Here is a 16331-nt window from a genome sequence, read left to right as displayed (position 1 = left end):
TGTGGCTCAGATCTGGTGTTGCTGTGACTGTGGTGTAAGAAGGCAACTGCAGCTCCAATATGACCCCTAACCTGGGAGCCTCAATATGCTGCAGGTGCGGCCCTAAAAAGACCCCCCCCCAAAAAAAAAATAATCAGGAGTTCCCGTCATGGCTCAGTGGTTAAGGAATCCAACTAGGAACGATGAGGTTGCGGGTTTGATCCCTTGCCTTGCTCAGTGGTTAAGGATCTGGTGTTGCCGTGAGCTGTGGTGTAGATCAGAGACATGGCTTGGATCTGGCATTGCTGTGGCTGTGGCATAGGCTGGTGGCTACAGCTCTGATTAGACCCCTAGCCTGGAAACCTCCATATGCCGTGGGAGCAGCCCTAGAAAAAGGCAAAAAGAAAAAAAAAAATTTAATGATGTAATATTTAATATCAAGAAAATATATGTGAGTATAAGTTATAAAGCATAATAGTACAATAGCTGATAACCCAAAACTCAACTGAGTAACTAGAATTACCTTTCCTATTAAAGCTACCCATGTACTCTTTCCCAGCTCATCTCCCTGCCTTGCCCCAGAGGCTATCACTGTCCCTAAAGTTAAATTTATCATTCCCTTCACATTTTATGATTTTTTTTTTTTTTTACAGTGTAAGCACTTTATTCTTTTCTCTTTTTTTTTCTTTTTGGTTTTTAGGGCCACACCTGTGGCATATGGAAGTTCCTGGGCTAGGGGTCGAATTGGAGCTGCAGCTGCTGGCCTACGCCACAGCCACACCAATGCCAGATCTGAGCCACATCTTCAACCTACACCACAGCTCACAGCAATGCTGAATCCTTAACCCACTGAGTAAGGCCAGGGATCGAACCAGCATCCTCATGATTACTAGTTGGGTTCACTATCCCACTGAGCCACAATGGGAACTCCTAAGTACTTTATTTTTAATGTTGATATTTTACTCAGTATTTATGCATGTTGCATGTAGGTATGGCTCACTTGTTTTCACTACTGTGTAATATTCCACTGTGTAAATATGCTATTTTAAAAGATCTATTCTCCATTTGGTGGATATTTAGATTATTAACTGTTTTTCCTAACATAATGTTACTGTAAACATTCTTGAGTGTTCTAAATGCACAGATATAAGAGTTTCTCTAGGATATATACCTCAAAGCAGAATTATTGGATCACAGCATAGGTCAATGTTCAGCTTTAAAATGAAAGTAAAATTGTTTTTTTAAGAAGTTGTGCGGGAGTTCTCTCATGGTGCCAACAGGTTAAGGATCCAGTGCTGTCACTGCAGCAACTTGGGTCACTGCTGTGGTGCAGGTTAGATCCTTGATCCCTGGCCTATGTAGGAACTTCCACATACTGAAAGTGTGGGAAAAACAAACAAACAAGATAGAATAAGTTTTACCAATTTTCACTTCTACCAGCAAAATATATATGGGTTCTCATCATTCCACGTATTTGGCAGCTCTTGGCATTGTCAGACTTTCTAACTGTAAATCCAGTATATTTGACCCTTTGAACAACATGAGTTTAAATAAGACTGTCCACTTATATGTGGATTTTTTTTTTTTTCATGAAATACTAGGGTAATACTATACCACTGGAGGTTGGTTGAATCTACATATGTGGAATCACCAATACAGTGAGGACTGACTGTACAGTTAAATTTGAATTTTCAACTGTAGAGATAAAGGGTCAATACCCTTAACACCATGTTGTTTAAGAGTCAACTATATGTGTAAAATGGTGACTAATTATGATCTTGATTTGCTTTTTTATTATGAACTAAATATTTTACTATGTTTATTTATTATTTGTTTTCCATGCCTTTCATATCTTTTAATTTTATTCATTTCTGCTCTTTCTTTATTAATCCCTTTGTTTTGCTTTCTTTGGGTTCATCGTTTTGTCATTTTCCTAAGCTGGGTGCTTAATTAATATTTAGCCTTTTTTCTTGGCTAATATAAACAATTAAGCATATATATTTCATCAAATACTGGCTTCTGCTATATATCACAAGTTTAAATATGTATTACTTTCAATATCATTCAGTATTTTAAATTTTTCAGTATAATTTCTTGAATCGTGAGATATTTAGTAGCTTTTTAAATTCTAAGTAAAAATATTTAAAATGTATATTGTTGTAATTGATTTCTATTTTAATTGCATTTTGGTCAGAGAATGTGGCTATTTTGTCTCTTTTTTTTTTGCCATTTCTTGGGCCGCTCCCGTGGCATATGGAGGTTCCCAGGCTAGGGGTCCAATCGGAGCTGTAGCCACAGGCCTATGCCAGAGCCACAGCAACGCGGGATCCGAGCCGCGTCTGCAACCTACACCACAGCTCATGGCAACGCCAGATCGTTAACCCACTGAGCAAGGGCAGGGATCGAACCCGCCACCTCATGGTTCCTAGTCGGATTCGTTAACCACTGCGCCACGACGGGAACTCCAGAATGTGGCTATTTTGGTTATGCATTTCTGAATAACAACCTACCCCGAGACAGGGGCATAGAACAACAGCAATCAGTTGTGCATTTTCCTCATGGACGGGGGAGTCGACTAGACTCAGCTAGGCATTCCAAAGCACGCCCCAGGGTCTCTGGGACAGTTTCAGTAGAATGATAGCTGGAGTTAGGATCTCCATTCACATGACTGGTGTCTGGGCTAGAAAAACTCACAGGTGTGGGCTGAACAACTGGAGTTCCTCTGGCATCGCTCAGGCCTTTCCTTGTGGAGACTCTACATCAGTGACTCCGGGTAGCCAGACTTCTGACATGGAAGATTCTAGAGGGAGCGACGACCAAGAAAAACTTGTTGAAGCAACATGACCTTCCCTAACCTACCTTGGAGGTAAAGCAGAAGCACTTGTCCCAATTTCTAGTCACCGAAGGTCACAACCTCCACTTAGGTTCCTGGAGAGGGACGTTGATTCCATCACTTGATGAAAGGCTTGCAAAAGGCTTTTGTGGCATGTTTTAAAACCACCACAGTAGTCAATGTGGTATAGCTTCTTTAAAATTTGTTGAGATTTGCTCTATGGCTTAGTACATGGTTCATGGTTTGGTTTGGTTTTGTTTGTTTGGAATTAATATTGCAGGTTGAGAATGTATATGTTCTAATTGATGGGTCCAACTCATTAAAACTTTTCTATTTTCCTTTTTTTTTGGTCTACTCAACCTATCTGGAACTGAGAGAAGTCTTTTGAAATTCCTCTCTGACATGTTGGTCAGTTTCTCCAATTCTACCAATATTTGCTTTATAAATGTTGAGGGGTTTTTTTATTAGGGGCACACAGCTTCAGAATCATTTTATTTTCCTCATTAAAAGAGCTTTTTAGTATTGCGTAGTAACTCTTCACCATTTATAGTCCTTTTTGAATTAAAGCCTTTTATTTCTATTTGTGTAGCTACCTTACTGTGTTTTGTTTTTTTTTGGTTTTTTTTGTTTTTTGTTTTTTTTTTTTGTTTTTTTTTTGTTTGTTTGTTTGTTTTTTTTTTGCTTAGCATTTGCTCAATATATTATTTTCCATGCTTTTTCTTTCAGTCTTTGTTTTAGTGTTTTATCCCAGTCTTTTTTCATGGAGCTCAAATAAATAATATATATCCGGATTTTTACTTTTAAGACCAATATAATCTGTCAGTTTGGGCTTTTATTTTTATTTATTTATTTATTTATTTATTTTTGTCTTTTTGCCATTTCTTGGGCCGCTCCCGCGGCATATGGAGGTTCCCAGGCTAGGGGTCGAATCGGAGCTGTAGCCACCAGCCTACACCAGAGCCACAGCAATGCGGGATCCAAGCCGCGTCTGCAACCTACACCACAGCTCACAGCAACGCCGGATCGTTAACCCACTGAGGAAGGGCAGGGATCGAACCCTCAACCTCATGGTTCCTAGTTGGATTCGTTAACCACTGCGCCACGACGGGAACTCCAACCACTGCGCCACGAGGGGAACTCCAGTTTGGGTTTTAAATAGCAACCTGAGACCATTTAAATTTATTATTATTCCTGATAAATATTGGTATATTTGAACATACATGCCCCCTTATGTTGTGTTTTTCATGTGACCTACTCTCTCTCCTGTGCCTTTATCCTCTGCCTTTTTTGCTTGAAAACATTTAAAAATCTTTGTTTTTTTATTCCAGTGTTTTTCTATACTAATTTAAAAGTAATGCACCATTTCTGTTCCTTTAGAGATTATTCTTGAAATTTTGCTGTACATATTCAATAAATAAACACAAGGACCTTAGAACATTCTACTCTCTCCTGACTTATTGTTGTCTCTTAGTTGTCCTTTTTAAGCCCCATAGATTAAACCTGCTATTATTAATAATATTTTTATTTTCTGCAGACAGTTTTTCCCCCCAGCTTACCTTCATTTTACCAGTTTCTTTGTCCATTCTTTCTTGAATCTCATACCTTTGAAGTCATTTTCCCTTTTCTTTAAGGATATCTTCCCAAAACTCCATTAGTAGAATTGCATTCATTGTTAACTCTTTCTATTCTTTTTTATCTGAAAATTTTTTTCCCTTTCATTCTAAAAAAAATATTTTTCTGGGCACATTCTTCAACATGAAGATATTCCAGTTTTCCACAGCTTTTATTTTTCTGTTGTGATGAATGCATCAACCTCATCGCCATTTTCTGCAGATGATCTCTCTTTCCCCTCTAGTGCTTCTACGATTGTTTTCTTCTTAAAGTATTCTGCAGCTTCACTCAGGGGTGTCTGGGTGTGGATTTCTTTGTGTTTATTCTGCTTGGCATGCACACAAGTTCTTCCTGAACTCATTTTTTTCATCAATCCTGAAAAATCCTCAGTCAATATGAACTCAGGTGTTGCCTCTTTGCTCCATTTTCTATATTCACTCCTTCTGGGACATCAAAACACTTTTGTTTGATCTTATAATTTGATATTCTATGCTCTCCTAAAGCCTCTCTTATATTTTTAATAGGCTTTTTATTTTCTAGCAGGTGTAGGTGCACAGCGAAATTGAGAGGAAGGTTAAGAAATTTCTCATACAACCCCAACCGCCCCCAACATGTATGGCTTCCACCTTTACAACAACGCCCATCAGAGTGGTACATTTCTTTCTTTTTTTTTTTTTTTTTTTTTTTGCTATTTTTAAGGCCGCACCTGAGGCACATGGAAGTTCCTAAGCTAGGGGTCCAAACAGAGCTATCAGCCTATGCCACAGCCACAGCAACACCAGCCACATCTATGACCTATATACTGCAGCCCACGGCAATACCGGACCCTTAACTGAGCAGGGCCAGGGATGGAACCCTCATCCTCATGGATACCAGTCAGGTTTGTAACCTGCTAAGCCACAATGGGAACTCTTGGTACATTTCTTTCAACTAAGGAACCTATATTGACACATTATTATGATCACCCAGTGTCCATAATTTATATTAGGGTTCACTCTAATGGTGGTGGTACATTCCGTGGATTTGGACAAAGATATGACTACATGTGTCCACCATTATAGTATCATACAGAGTAGTTTTGCTGCCCTAAAAATCCTCTATACTCCGCCTATTCATTCCTCCCTCCTTCCCTCCTAACCCGGCAACTACTGATGTTTTTACTGTCTTCATAGTTTTGCCTTTTCCAGCATGTAAAATCGTTGGGCTATAAAAGGAAAAATATTGGGGAAGGTAGGGGAAGAAAGGTGAGAAAAGAAAAAAAAATCAGAAGAAATGCAACAAAATATCTAGAATGTAATGGGAAGTGAAGTTTATATTTAAGAGCACTATGCAAATGATGAGTATTGTTTACATACCGAACAGGCTGGGTAATGGCTCGGGTGTGTCAGGTTACAGTGCATAAAAATCAGACAGCACACATATTGTCATGTTTTTTATTAGTTTGATAGTTGTTTTAAGTGTTTGTGTCACTGTGAGGAGATGCACAGGTCCAAGATGTTCTATCATTCATACTCTGGGGAGCTCCTATTGTTGCTCAGTGGTTGCTCAAGTATCCATGAGGACTTGAGTTCGATCCCTGGCCTTGCTCAGTGTGTTAAAGATCTGGCATTGCCATGAGCTGTGGTGTGAGTTGCAGCTGCGGCTCAGATCCAGTGTTGCAGTGGCTGTGGTGTAGGCCAGCAGCTACAGCTCCGATTGGACTCCTAGCCTGGGAACTTCCATGTGCTTCTAGTGTGGCCCTAAAAGAGCAATAATAGCAATAACTATAATAGTGGTAGTAGTAGTAACAACAGTACTTTGAGACAATGGTTTCATGTTTTTATAATAATCACAATAGGTTTATTAGAAGGGAGAATAAACTTAGAAGTGAGATTAAGTGCATGAAAAGTGGAAAGTTACTCTTAATGAAAAATGTGAAATCACAGCAATAGAAACATTCCACTTAATGTAGATAGGAAGATTAAAATCAAAATATGATTGGCAAGTTAGAACAACGACACAGAAAAAAAGGAAGAGTTCGTTTTTAAGAAGGTCATTTTGTTGAAGAGCCTTGAATTCTACCAAACCAAACTGCAAGGTCTGACATAGATCAGCTAGTATAGGGACCATGCCACACACCTCAAAAGGCCTCAGTGGTAGTAAAGAGAGTTGCCAAGGAAGGCAAAAAGCTTTATTTATGGATTTCTGAGAAATGAGGCTCTGGTACATGAGAAACTGACTCTCAAGGGAAAAGAGTTCTGGCATGACAGGTACAGTCCTGGGATTGCAGCAGCACAGGGGCGGGGGCGTCGTGTTCTGTTTTGAATTGGTGTGAGGTATGGTGGTGGACAGAGAGGACGCTTCTTCCTTTCCATCATCTTTTAAATTTAGTAGCATTTTTGAAGTTTGGATATGTCAGAGCCCTACACAAAGAAGTGGATGTGAATATAAGTTCAATGTTACACTGTAAATCAGAACAACTAGAACCTACAGCTGGCTAAGGGGGCCTGGGAAAACATCTGGTCCGATCCCTTCACTTTACATTTGAGCAAAGGGGAGCATGAAATCCTATTCCAAGCGAACGTAAATCTGACTTTAAAGCCCGGGTCATGATTATCATGTCGGAGACCCAGATTCAGGTTCTTGCTTCCTCACTTTTAGCAGTGTGAACTCAAGAAACCTGCTAAGTGACCTCTCTGAGTTGAATTCCTTATCTGTGATAATATTTACCTCCAAATCATATTGTTTTCAACCTAAAATCCTTAGTTAAATGATCCAGTATCCTTGTTTTGTCATGTAAATTATATTTTTATTTATATGTAACAAAACATGCATACTTATAGAATGTATAAAATATATAATAGATTATATACATCTCATATATATATATATATATATATATATTTTTTTTTTTTTTTTTCTTTTTTGGCTGCCCTGTGGCACATGAAGTTCCCGGGTCAGGGATCAGATCTGAGCCGCAGTTGTGACCTAAACTGCAGCTGTGGGAACACCAGATCCTTAAGCCACTGTTCTGGGCCAGGGATCAAACCTGCATCCCAGCACTCCAGAGATGCCACTGATTCCTGTTGCACCACAGCAGGAACGCCTATATTTAATTTTTTAAATAAACCATGGAACGAGTAATATTATTATATGGGCAACACAAGGCCACCGATAGTGTCTGCAACCAGGTCAGAAACATGATTTCTTCATCAGCATTCTTTCTTCTACACATGCATGGACTTAAGACCTTCACAGATTCATTTTTCTAATTAAAACCCAGAGAACTCAGTTATGAAATTTAGTATGCTTTTATAAATTTTTTGCCTTTTAGTCTGTTTGTTCTGTCAACCCATCAAAAAGATGACCATAATCAGTACAGAAATAGCTGTTTGTCCAACAGTAGAATACTTACTTGTACAGGAGCGAGCCAATCTAGTCTGTTCTCTCCTGATAAATCTTCAAATGCCAGTCTTTCACAATTCATAATTCCTATTGCCAGGACTACTTTTTAAAATGTTTTATTTGTTGTCTTGCAGTTCTTCTTCCCGCCCCATACAGCTTAATTCAACTAAATCCATAAGAGATAATTGACCGAGTTAGTTATGCATGAAAAGCCAAGCTTGACGATTCACTACAGCTTCATTTTCCTGTTGGCCATTAAAGTAAGTTAATGATCTGGAGCTGTGTAGGGGTTTCCAGAAATAACACTATAATGGCCAACATGCTGTAGTTAGCAGCTGAGAAAAAGAACTGTTTATTATTTTTCAGGCAATTGCCCAAACCCATGCCACAGTGTTTTTATTTTAGGACCTGATCTACTATGAAGAAAAGCAACACATTACAACTCAAGTGAACCCAAAACATCTCTTTAGTGAAAATAAACTCATAAGTGATTGCATGCAGATTTTCAAAACTATGGTAGAGAATTTTCTTTGAGGAGATACTTTTGAATAATATTAATTTAAAATCCAGAGTTTAGAAGGAACCACATGAATGACTCTTTTGAACAGATAGTAGAGAGTGGTACCAAAAATTATTTTTTGTCTCCAAGGTAAAAGTCTAAAAATGGCCATCTTGGCATTGTACTTAGATTCAAAGAAACTCTTAGGTGCTCTGAGATTTATTTGTTATACATGCACACACTCACATACATACATATGGAAAATTTGAAAGTCAAAAATTTTCTCAAAAACTCAGTGTCCCTAGGTCTCCAACTAATACCCCCACTCTGCCAGCTTTTTTTTATGGAGGCCTTATCCTATACAAGGTGTCTAGATGTGGTGTTAGAATAGATAGAAAAATTAAATAAGACACATAGAATATTTCTTTGAGTAAATAACGAAACCTATAACTAAAGCAAAAAAATTAAAATCCCACCTGTTAAATGACCTTGTTTTGCAAACTGATTTTGTGTCTTAGCATTTCTGGCTTCTAAACCACATAGGGCAAGTAAATTTCTAGTTAATCATTAAAAAAAAAAAATTAGTAAGATCTTTGAATTTTCTGTAAAGTTTGTTAATTTTTTAATATCATAAATAAACAAGCTTAAAAGGCAGACAATGAACTAGTCAAAACATTTTTATAATAAATGATTAATATCCCTAAGAAATGTGCCTGTAAAAAGAAAAAAGAAGAGTCAGAGCAGTTGAGCAGTTCTTGGAGAAGATCAGATGGAAGTTGAGAATGGCAAAAATACTGTTTAGGTGTCCCAGGGTCACTTTTCTGCCATTTTTCTTTTCTTTTTTTCTTGGCTGCTCCTGTGGCATATGGAAGATCTCAGACCAGAAATAGAACCCACCTGCCCCATAGCAGTGACCAGAGCCACCGCAGTGACAACTCCAGACTCTTAACCTGATGAACCACAAAAGAACTCCATGAATTTTTTTAAATTGAGATATAATTGATGTATAACATTATATTAGTTTCAGGTATAAAATAAAATGATTCAATATATATAAGTATTGCAAAACGATCACTAGGATAAGTTAGAATAAGTCTAGTTAGCATGCATAACCACACATCACTACAACTTATTTTTCTTGTGGTGAGAACTTTTAAGATCTACTCTCTTAGAAACTTTCAAATTTGCAATATGATATTATTAACTATAGTCACCATGCTATATGTAACATCCCAGGACTTATTTATGCCTGTTCAATTTTGTTTTCAACACACTACCTTTCTAAGGTTTAATAAATATTTGTTAAATGATAAAAGTTCTATGCCAGATTGGTCCATATTTGGGGCTTAAGCAATTATCCAGAAGGTAGATTTAGATCACATTTATGCAGGAACAAGAACTCCCAAACTAAAACTATCATTGATAGACTGTTAACCTTCCCCATATTTTAAATATCAGTTGTTCAAAAGACATAATCAAAAAAAGTGTGACTGCCCGCAGCTGCCATGCAGGTTTCAATTGAGGCTGGAATCTAACCCCCAGCCTAGCATTTCCATAAGCCACAGGGCAACAAAAAAAAACCAAAAAAGATGTGACCAAATAAGAGGGATATTTAGTGAGAATTAAAAGAAGGCTAATTTGGGAGTTCCCTTTGTGGCTCAGTGGTTAATGAACTCCACTAGGATCCATTAGGATGCGGGTTCAATCCCAGGCCTCACTCAGTGGGTTAAGAATCTGGAGTTGCTGTGAGACGTGGTGTAGGTGGCAGAAGCGGCTCAGATCGCGTGTTGCTATGGCTGTGACAGTTCCAATTGGACCTAAAAGCAAAAAAAAAAAAAAAAAAAAAACCGAAAAAGAAAAAGGCTAATTTGGAGTCCACTGGTGGCCTATTGTGTTGAGGATCCACCTTTTTTTTTTTCACTGCTGTGGCTCTGGTCATCGCTGTGGCAGGAGTTCAGTCCTGGCCCGGGGAACTTCTATGTGCCTCAGGAATAGCCAAAAAAAAAAAAAAAAGGCTAATTTCCTTCACCTCCTAAACCTCTCTCTTTTTCTCTTTCCCCATCCTACACCCCTGGCAGCTGGGGCTCAACTATTTCCGAAAAAGGCTAAACCCCAGAATAGACAGTGGGGAAATAACTCAGTCTTGGGTCATGGAAGCTTAACTATAAATGAATAAGTACAACCATTAAATTTCAAATTTAATTATTTCTCCGAATTGGATACTGTTTACAAATTATTTTCACAACTTTCTACTATTTGTCATATTTCCTCTGAATGTTTCAAATAAAAAACTATTTTCACAATGCTCCATTGAGCACAAACTATATTGCAACATTCTCAGAGTACAGGAATCTTTTAGTTCCTGTGGGAGAGAAATAAATTTCCAAAGAGGTTGCTTGGCTTCTATCACTAGAGCAGAGGTTTAAACTAGTTGCTCTGGGGCTAAATAAAGCCTAAAGTTGAAATTACTTGGAATGAGTTTCAGTTTTTTTTAATTAGTTGCCAGCATCTAAAAATTGGGACGTATGGTGTAAAAATGTAGAAATCTAGAGGCTCTTGAAAAATCTTCAAACCCGTAGCAATGGGTTGCTGTGTTAGCGCAAGCCGACAACCAAGTGAGCCTGAGTGGCGCTACCCTTTTGGAGGGATGCTGGGTTCCTCACTTCTTGCCATCCCACTGTGCCTTGCTTTCCTCACCAGCACTTACCTGCTTGAGTGTCTGTAGACATCTGAGTTTTATTCTTTTTTTTTTTTTAATGGAAATAAAGAGCACGATGGTGCCCTGGGGCAATATCAGTGATAGCTAATATCAATCATCAAAATAGAGTAGGATTTGGAGAGTAGCTCAATTAGTCACTTAGCTTTCTGTCATGCAGTTTAGGTGTTTATTGTGTAATTTTTCTTGCCTTAGTGATAGAGCTCTTGAAAGTGAAAACCTCCTTGTAAACAACAGGGTGTGGCTATCCCTGTGACTGGCTTCTCTGAAACTGATGCTTGTCTGAGAAGAGCATGGCAGGAAGAGAACAGCAGTGCAGGTCCTTACATCAAATCTTTTTGTTGTTGTTTGCTTTAACCTTCCATTAAGAACAAATAATTAACAACAGCAACAAGTGGCAACAAAACCTAGTGTAAATATGTGATGGCTTTTTATTCTTATGTATTGAAGGGATATTGGAGGGTCATATACTGCAGGCGGGAAAATGGGCTACATTAATCCCTGCCTCTTAGAGTCTAGAGTTCCAATACCCCAATCTCATGTCATGCATCAGCTAACAAGCCCAGTCTAGTGGAATATCCCAATGACAAACAAATGAAGTCTTGGGTGATGAGTTGAAGGTTAAATGGAGAGGAAGGAGTCTTTGTCATCCCTCATCCTGGGGACCCTCTTTCAAATGGTAAAAGGACCACTGTTTGTTTAACTTTTTTTTTTTTTTTTTTTCTCCGTATTAGGGCCTCACCCATGGCATATAGAAGTTCCCAAGCTAGGGGGGTCGAATTGGAGTTATAGCTGCCGGCCTACGCCACAGCCACAGCAATGTGAGATCCAAGCTGTGTCTGCGACCTACGCTACAGCTCATGGTAATGCCGGATCCTTAAACCATTGAACAAGGCCAGGGATTGAACTCGTGTCCTCATGGATGCTAGTCATGTTGGTTACTGCTGAGCCATAACAGGAAGTCCTATTTGTTTAGCTCTTAATGGTTTTCCCACTTCTTCCATCCCCTGGTTTGTAAATTCTCCTCAGATTCACAAAGGTTGAGGTCATGGTCTTGTTTTGTTTTCATCTTCTCCTTGGTGATTATTTAAATACTAATTGCATGTCTTAGTTTGATGTGCCCACTTAATAATATATAATAATAATGTCTGGCCTTACCACGTGCTTATTAGGTGCTAAGCACTAATGTGTATGAGCTTATTCAATCTTCATTAAAAACTTCATGAGATATGCACTATTTCAACCTTTTTAAAAAAAAAAAGATGAAGAAACTGAAATTTGGGAGGCTAAGTAATGTGTTTATCACACAGCTGGTAAGTGGTCTGTTCCAAAAGTCCTGCTTCCAACTACATTCTACAAGTGCAGCAGTCCTCAAAATCCATTTCTAACAGGAGTAAGAATTTAAAAAATGAAATTTGGAATTTGACCCAGTTCACAGACTGTGTCAATAAACCAGTGAATGTTAAAGATGATGAGATTCAGGGAAGACCATTGCAAACCAATGCATCACCAAGGAAAATGTGTCTGGAGTTATTGAATGAAGATATTATTGGATGATGAGCAGTCCACATCATTCAAACCTGCAGAGAGATGGGATAAAATGAGAGATGATCCAGAGAGGACAACATCAATAATCAAGAAGGAAGGAATGAGGCTTGAATAAGAAGAGACAAAAGATTAGCTGGTTCTGTTCTGGAAAGATGCATACTTAGTGGCAGGTGGATACATCAGGATTGCACGAAACTCCTAGAAACCTAGTTCAACTAAAACACAACCTCATCCAGCTAATGATAAACGTTAAGAATTTATTCTGAGAGGAGTTCCGGTCGTGGCACAGCGGAAATTAATCTGACTAGGAACCATGAGGTTGCAGTTTCGAGCCCTGGCGTTGCTATGAGCTGTAGTGTAGGTTGCAGTTTCGATCCCTGGCGTTGCTATGAGCTGTAGTGTAGGTCAAAGACGTGGTTCAGATCTGGTGTTGCTGTAGCTACAGCTCCGATTAGACCCTAGCCTGGGAACCTCCATATGCCGCGGGTGCGGCCATAAAAAGCAAAAACAAGAAAAAAAGAACTATTCTGAGAATCGATATGCTTTGGAGAAGGTGCTTAGAATATCTATATTTGTAAGGTTTGGATTGTTAATAAATAAGTGAAGTTTGTGTGTTTGGGAGGCACATTCCTATTTTCTAAGTCTGAAGAACGTACTGCAGCTTGAGTGAAGATTTCAAAATGCAGATCTGATCATAGGATGCCTTCTTCCATTACAGTGGCTTCTCACTGTTTATTGCTTTTAGAGGTTAAAAAAAAAAAAAATTTTTCAACACAGTCCTGAAGGGAATTGAAAGTTCCTGCCTTGACTTTTCCAGACGTCCCTGAATCACAGCCTCCCTTGCTGGCAACTGTGGGCATTTTGACAGTTCCTCCAGCTCCAAAACTTCAGAAGGAGGCTCCTTTTTCATGTCTTCTTGGGCCAAGTCAGGTCCCCACTCCCCCAGGCCCTTACAGCACCCCCTTTTTCATAAGCCCCTGTTGCTTCCTCAATAGACTCCACTCTGAGCAGGCGGAGGCAGGTCTTCCCTTGCTTAGTGTGGTGTCCCCAGGAGCTGTAAATAAGTAAAAGCCCTGCAAATACCTGTTATGTAGAGCAGCCCCATGGGCTCCAGAGATGTCTCTCTTTAGAGCCCAGTTCTGGTTTGGGTAATTTAGGAAGTCAGTGGTGAAATGAGCATTTTTGTTTTTGAAAAAAATGGGGTGAAAAGAATCTTAGTATGTAAACTAAGGCACAGCTATGAAATCAATACATTTTAAACTATAATCAGAAGACTAACTTCTTGTGTTTGTATTTAGGCTTATTTAAAAAGACTCTGCTGCAAGCTTCCATATTCTCTCCCCTACTTTATACATCTCCATCTAAGACCCTATATATTTCACTTACTGTTTTGTTTATTGTGCATCTTCCCGACTAGGAAGTAAACTCCAGAAGGGAAGGGATGTCTGTCTTTTTTGCTCACTGCTCTATCTCTAGAGCCTAGAACAGTATATGGCACATGGTAAATAGATGTTCTGGGTATATTTGTTGAATGAATGGGTTTAGGTTAGTAGTTTTCTTTGCCCAGAGGTAATAGGCAGAAAGCTTCAATTAGCCACAAAGGAAGTTTTCATGCAATCCTAATATGAATTTTTAAAAATCTTACAGAGATTATAGTCAATTGTGATCTTTTAAAATGAGGGTTCCATCTATATCAGGGTTCTTCAAATTACAGTGCACTGGAATCACCTGAGAGCTTATAAAAAATGCACATTCTTAACTTCAGAGTGTTTTGTTTGGTTTGGTTTGGTTTGGTCTTTTTGCCTTTTCTAGGGCCACTCCTGTGGCATATGGAGGTTCCCAGGATAGGGGTCTAATCAGAGTTGTAGCCACTGGCCCATGCCAGAGCCACAGCAACACGGGATCTGAGCCACATCTGCAACCTACACCACAGCTCATGGCAATGCCGGATCCTTAACCCACTGAGCAAGGCCAGGGATGGAACCTGCAACCTCATGGTTCCTAGTCGGATTCCTTAACCACCGAACCACAACGGGAACTCCTTAACTTCAGAGATTCTCAACAACAACAAAAAAAGACAAAAGACAAAAAAAAAAAAAAAAAAAGTCTATAAACAATATTTGGAGTTCCCGTCGTGGCGCAGTGGTTAACGAATCCGACTAGGAACCATGAGGTTGCGGGTTCGGTCCCTGCCCTTGCTCAGTGGGTTAACGATCCGGCGTTGCCGTGAGCTGTGGTGTAGATTGCAGACGCGGCTCGGATCCCGCGTTGCTGTGGCTCTGGTGTAGGCCGGTGGCTACGGCTCCGATCCAACCCCTAGCCTGGGAACCTCCATATGCCGCGGGAGCGGCCCAAGAAATAGCAACAACAACAACAAAAAAAGACAAAAGACAAAAAAAAAAAAAAAAAAAAAGTCTATAAACTTCAGAGATTCTAATTCTGCAGTCTAGAGGCCTCTCTGCAATTCCAAGAGCTTCAATGGGTTGTGGCTCAAGGGCCTTAGTTTAGTTTGGAAAACACTGGCACTGACTGTGCACACAGCAGACCAACACATGCTGAGTAAAAGCAGTGTCAATTACTTACATTCCCTCTATACCTCTGCTCACCTTAGCAATGAATGTTGAATGTCCAGCGGACAAGTACTGTTCTCCCCTTTGTAGTGTTGTGATGAAACACTGATTCACCACTCCTCACCACTTTTCCTCCAGTTCCCAGGAATTTATGCGGTTCCTACCAGGATGAAAGGCAAAATAACAAAAGTTTTCAAAAAAATGTGCAAAGCTACCAAGAAAAAGATGGGAAAAAAGTGCGCAGTGTCCCATTGTGGAACCCAGACCTCCCCAGCAAGTAAATGCCTCGTGGGTCCAGCTTTGCCTTCGCCCCCAAGGCTGATGATAGTTGGAGACTTTTAGGCATTTCTCCCAGCCCACTTGCAGACCTGGGCAAAGCACTCCAGCCCCGGGCGGAGGAGGAGCAAAGCGGGGCAGGGCGTGGCTAGGAGGGGTGGGGCCAGGGGATGGCCTGAAGCCGTGGAGAAAGAGTTGGCCCCCAGGAGGAGGCCAGGAGCCGCACAGTGAGAGGCGGGGCCTGGGCGCGAGGTGGGCGTGGCAAGAGAGCGGGGCGGGGCCTGAGGCCTGCTAGAGGCAGCCGCTGGTGACCCTGGCGGTCGGGTGGAGGCGATGCTCGGGGCCTGGTCCCTCCCCTTGAGGGTGGGTACAGTGGGAGGGCGTGGCCCTCCGGCTACACGCTAGGCAGAGGCGCTCCAGCCTCTAGCACTAGGGCGCTGAACTCCGGTTCTGACCATGGCCGAACTCACCCGCGGCAGGAGCCACCGCTCCCGGACTTCTCGCCCAGCTTACTGAACGCTCTCTCTTTTCGACCTTGGGTAAACTCTGCGTTCTTTCTGGAGCGGCGAGCAAGTATGCGCTGAGGACTGCTGGGGCGCGCGTATTGGGTGCCGCCGTGGGTCCAGGCTTCGGAGCCGAGCTGCGTGGGGCAGCCTCGATTTCCCCACCCCGCGCCGGCAATCCCCCGCCGCACTTGATGTGCAGAGAGAAGCCGGACACCATGATCCTAACACGTAAGCTAGACTTGTGCCTTGCCGTCAGGCCGACCGCGGGAGCCAGCTGCGGAGGGGACCTGCCGCGGAGGAAATGTCACCCTGCCTTGCCAAGTCGGTGCCTGACGTTCTGTGCTTTTGCAGCGCTTTCCGAGGAGGCTCGGAACCGAGTCACCCGAGTTTCTTGGAGTGGAGGAGGTGG

At 40.8% G+C, this 16331-nt stretch overlaps 1 protein-coding gene across 15 annotated transcripts in view; it reads left to right on the top strand.

Annotated features, from left to right (window-relative positions):
* Positions 1-16331, top strand: part of DLC1 (DLC1 Rho GTPase activating protein) — a 467463-nt gene that overhangs the window by 406008 nt on the left and 45124 nt on the right. The window contains exon 1 of one of the 15 annotated variants that reach the window (XM_021077725.1): positions 15734-16150. The exons of 13 other annotated variants lie outside the window; for them this stretch is intronic. In XM_021077725.1, coding sequence (XP_020933384.1) covers positions 16114-16150 — 37 coding nt within the window. In that variant the 5' untranslated portion in view covers positions 15734-16113. Of the gene's footprint in view, positions 1-15733; positions 16328-16331 lie in introns of those variants that run through there. One more of the 15 variants, XM_021077722.1, reaches the window with a different exon arrangement.

This window comes from Sus scrofa, chromosome 17 (genome assembly GCF_000003025.6).
Source record: "Sus scrofa isolate TJ Tabasco breed Duroc chromosome 17, Sscrofa11.1, whole genome shotgun sequence".
NCBI classification, from domain to species: domain Eukaryota; kingdom Metazoa; phylum Chordata; class Mammalia; order Artiodactyla; family Suidae; genus Sus; species Sus scrofa.
This window is presented reverse-complemented; position numbering and strand designations above follow the sequence as displayed.